The sequence below is a fragment of the Loa loa genome (genome assembly GCF_000183805.2).
Source record: "Loa loa unplaced genomic scaffold supercont3.195, whole genome shotgun sequence".
Taxonomy (NCBI): Eukaryota; Metazoa; Nematoda; class Chromadorea; order Rhabditida; family Onchocercidae; genus Loa; species Loa loa.
In genome coordinates, this window is record NW_018108375.1 from 2523 (window position 1) to 7130 (window position 4608).

The 4608-nt window shown below is 25.4% G+C and overlaps 1 protein-coding gene across 1 annotated transcript in view; it reads left to right on the forward strand.

Annotated features, from left to right (window-relative positions):
- Nucleotides 1–920: 920 nt before the first annotated feature.
- The window catches only part of LOAG_18099 (hypothetical protein), a gene marked incomplete at its 5' end in the record, with an annotated part of 5921 nt that continues 2233 nt past the window's right edge, over nucleotides 921–4608 (forward strand). Inside the window, 4 exons of the mRNA XM_020450767.1 lie at nucleotides 921–1241; nucleotides 1914–2250; nucleotides 2957–3111; nucleotides 3990–4093. Coding sequence (XP_020305513.1) covers nucleotides 921–1241; nucleotides 1914–2250; nucleotides 2957–3111; nucleotides 3990–4093 — 917 coding nt within the window. The remainder of the gene's footprint in view (nucleotides 1242–1913; nucleotides 2251–2956; nucleotides 3112–3989; nucleotides 4094–4608) is intronic.

Consider the following 4608-nt stretch of genomic DNA (forward strand, 5'->3'; position numbering starts at 1 on the left):
TTATTATTATTATTATTATTATTATTATTATTATTATTATTATTATTATTACTATTATTATTATCATTATCATTATTATTGTTATTATTGTTACCAATTATTTGATTCTTCATCATCAAAATAAATCATTGTTAGGTAGCTATCACTTATCAGTTATTTATTGTTAATTAATAAAACTTAAATTCAATCTTTCTCTATAATTTCTTTCATTATCAGAAAAAAATGCGAACAATCTTCCGTCACTTTTTGTTTTCGCACGATAATTTTTTTTAAATAATAAAAAATCAGATGATATTTTCAAAAAAAAGTACATTTTTGTTTTTTAGCTGTAAGGAATACATAACAAGGAGTTGTTATCCATCCGACGTGAAGGGTGTGTGTGTGTGTTTGGAAATCAAATTCAAATTTAAATTTCATACTGGCTTCAATACAACAATTTCATCGTACAATACGGAATTATTACTGTTCATTTTCTGCTGCAATCACATTTGACGACCAATCAAATATATTTAAGCTGTTACACGGAACAATAAATAAGCGGAAAGATTACAAATATAATTACTGTTATTGCTACAGTATTCGGAAAAAGTTTCATAACGAGAAGAAAAAAGACGGAGGAATTCTGCAAAAATATTAACAGTTTGTGGTAAATTATAGAATCAACAAATTGTTTACTTTATTGGGGGCCGTAAGGCCCACTTTAAAAACAATTATTATCGTTGGCATTTTGCTAGGCAAACAACAATTAATATAGTTAGTATTAAATCTGTTATTACAACTGCTATTATTACTGCTACAGGTATTATTGCAGTTTCGATTAATATCATTGCTAATACTGCAGTGGCTTTCAATTTGCTATCTTTTAGAAACGAAAGCTAAATTTTATTTGTATAATAATCTGAGAAAAATTTACATAATAGACATTTTTGTGATATCATATTTAAAATTTAACAAAACGGAACAAGCAGCATCGTTGGCTTATTGCCATTTCATTTTAATCCTGTCCACCTTGCTAACCGAGATAACATTACTCGGCTTACCCCTGAGTCATCAACATCAACAACAGCATCACTATTCTAATTATCAACATCATCAGCATCATCACCATAATCATCATCGTAGTTATAATCATAATCACAATTATCCTTATCGTCGAACATTTCCGCTTTTATCGCATTCCGCAGCAACTACTGGCCAAGACAACGCCCGTTACGATACTGGATCGGAGAGCGATAATTCCGGTAAGCTTTATCATCTTTTTTTTTGCTTAATTGAAGTATTTTTTTTTCTTCTTTTTGTTGTTCAATAAAATACGAACTCACATAATCCATTTATGAGTGTGCAATTTTTCACGTTTTCACGTTACATCCAATAACTTCACAATCTGATTTACCCAACAATGACTGTTAAATGTTGTTGTAATCTGTCAACTTCATAAAACACTTTAAAGTAATCAATAGATAGTTCATATCATTGATGGGATTCACCATTCCTTTGAATGAAATATTAAATTATAAACTTTAAGGCTTAAACTTTAGTTAAATTTTTTAATTGATTTTTACTACCATTTTCAGTTTTTATATTACAATATTGATTATATTAAAACTATCATTAAATATTAGTATGAAATAGTTGTTTTAAATGGTATTCCTTAGCTCTTCAACTTTGTTTGCACTTATCTGAATTATCACCAATTAGTTTAAACTAATTAATTAATTGGTGACGTAATTTCGATTCATTTGTACTTACCTTTAATTATCTCAAATTATAACATATCTGTTGACCCGAATTCATTGTATGACATAGAAATAACTAAATTTTTAAAAGCTTACCATATATAGCTTAATTGATTTAATTTATGATCATAATTTATATTTCAAAAAAAAATCTTTTTGAAAATTATCAAATTTTAGGTTTGTATTTTTTGTCGGCAATCACAGGCAATAACTGGTGGTCAGGTGATTTGTTTTCACCGTCGATGAATGGTGTAGCAACAATTGGTGGTGCATCTGGTATCACTCCTGCGCCTGCTCCTCCTGCTTCATCAAATTTTCATCTTTTTGGGGCTGCTTCTTCTGCTGCTTCTGTTGCTGCTGCTGCTGCTGCCGCTGCTGCTGCTGTTGCATCTTCATCTTTAACATTGAACTTGTTACCATCAAGTGATTATATTTCATCAAGTTTACTAGCTAACTGTGCTCGACAAGTTCAACAACTCAGGTACAACAAACATACTCAACAATTCTCACCGTGGTATCGTTTTAAATTTTATTAAATTTAAATTTAATTTCAATTATGAAAACTTTAAACGAGATGTAAACAAAGATTCATACGTATATGTAAAATATTTTAAATTAAAATATGCGAGATGATCAAATTAACGATTTTTCAAATTATTAAATCTTTGTTTTTATCGATTTCATTTATCTCTTTTTCTGTTTCTTACGATCACTCTGTTTTCATTTTTCCTAAAAAAGAAATGATAATTATCTGTACTTTACTGTCAGGTAGAATCGGTTAGTACCTTAATATATGTATATGAATATATTTTTGAAAATTCCACACTTGAAGAAAAAATTCCGTCAAAAAGAAAAATTTTTAAAAATTTAATCGTTTATTTCTGACAATTAAAATTTTGGAGAACAGGAAGATTTAGAATTTGATGGATTTTGTTTTTTGCTACATTCAAAAGTATGCAAATGGATATCGATTGATAATAATGATAACTGATTTATGTAAGGTTGTAATGTAATTAAAATAGTAATAATAATTTATAAAAACTTAATTTATAAATAATTTACAATGTAATCCAAAAGAAAAAAAAATTGTGCAATATGAAAAAAAAATCCGTTTGAAGTGTTAATAATTTATATTTCCAGTGATAAGAAGAAATAATTTTTTTTTTTTATTACCTATTAAATTATCAGTAAACTTATAAGTATTTGGCAGAAAATTTCAGGCACGATGGACCTAATCGAGAAGGGGCTCTTTTCTGTCGTACTGGTACATGGGTGGAAATTTTAGACAAACGTACAGCCGAATATGAGGCTAAAACAAATGAATTATCAAGGCCAGAATATGTACGTGGTACACGTTTGGAAAATAGTCGATTCAGTATGTTCTTTTCTTTTCCCAAATATTAATCGATTGTTAACAGTAATGATATGATGTAACATCGATAATTTAAATCAAACAATTATTATCGATTTTTGTGATTATTATTTGAAGAATTTTCATTTCAAATGATACGAGTGATTGATTACTTTTATGATATAATTATATTCCAAAAGTTTAACTTATCTCTTGTAATAAATTTAAAAAAAAAGCTGGATATATTGTGGAATTTCCCATCATTACATGAATAAAGAAATACATGAATTACTCATTTTTAATTATTTTCATTAAGATAAAATTAATAGCTTAAAATATGAAAACATTGCTTGTTTAATTGTTTCAAAAATATGGCTAAATTTTAATATTTCTTTTAAATTCTTTGCTGTCTTTTTTAAGATGTGACAATTATATAACTTGTATATAGGTTTTTTTTTTCGAAGAAAGTAAATTAATCAAATTTTTCAAGTTGAAATTTACTTGTCTACTATTAATGCCTTTCTTTGTCTCTTATTAGAATATTATTATGTCCAATTTAATGTTTAACTTATATAGCTGTGGATTGATTAAATAATTGGAATCACTGATTATTTAAATGTTTATTCTTTCGTTGCTATATTCCGGGTTACAGTCAAGCTAATAATATACTTAACCGGATAACGTAGGACATACGTAACCGGATAGTGTAGAATAAACGTAAAACACAGACAGATTGCTGTTAAGTATTCCGGATTTAACATGTTTTTGTTTATTTTTCTTTTTCATTTCCAAAAATTTTATTTAGATACAGTTATTATCACAGTACTTATCAATACGTAATTTGTGCTTATCAATAAATAATCAGTTCTTTTCGTAATTTTTAAAAAGAATTTTCTTTAAAGGTATATTGGAATTCATATCGGTTGCATTTGGTTTAGTAAGTATACGTGGACGTGAATCGCAGCGTTATTTATGTATGAATAGTGAAGGTCGATTGTACGCTGCGGTTTGTTTCTGCAATTAAAATACTATACTATAATGTTCTACTTACGTGATGTAGTATATCGTAGTAATATTGATATCGTATATTTTAAACATATTAAATAAGAAAACATACTATAAATTTATTAATGGGATAAACGGGATAAATCGATAATTTTAAATCTTAATTTTGATATTAGTTATTGTATTTAAAAAAGATTTTTTCAATGAACTGTTAATAATATGATTTGAAATTTTCAAATCAGATATTATTATTATTATTACTATTATTATTATTATTATTATTATTATTATTATTATTATTATTATTATTATTATTATTATTATTATTATTATTATTATTATTATTATTATTATTATTATTATTATTATTATTATTATTATTATTATTATTATTATTATTATTATTATTATTATTATTATTATTATTATTATTATTATTATTATTATTATTATTATTATTATTATTATTATTATTATTATTATTATTATTATTATTATTATTATTATTATTATTAT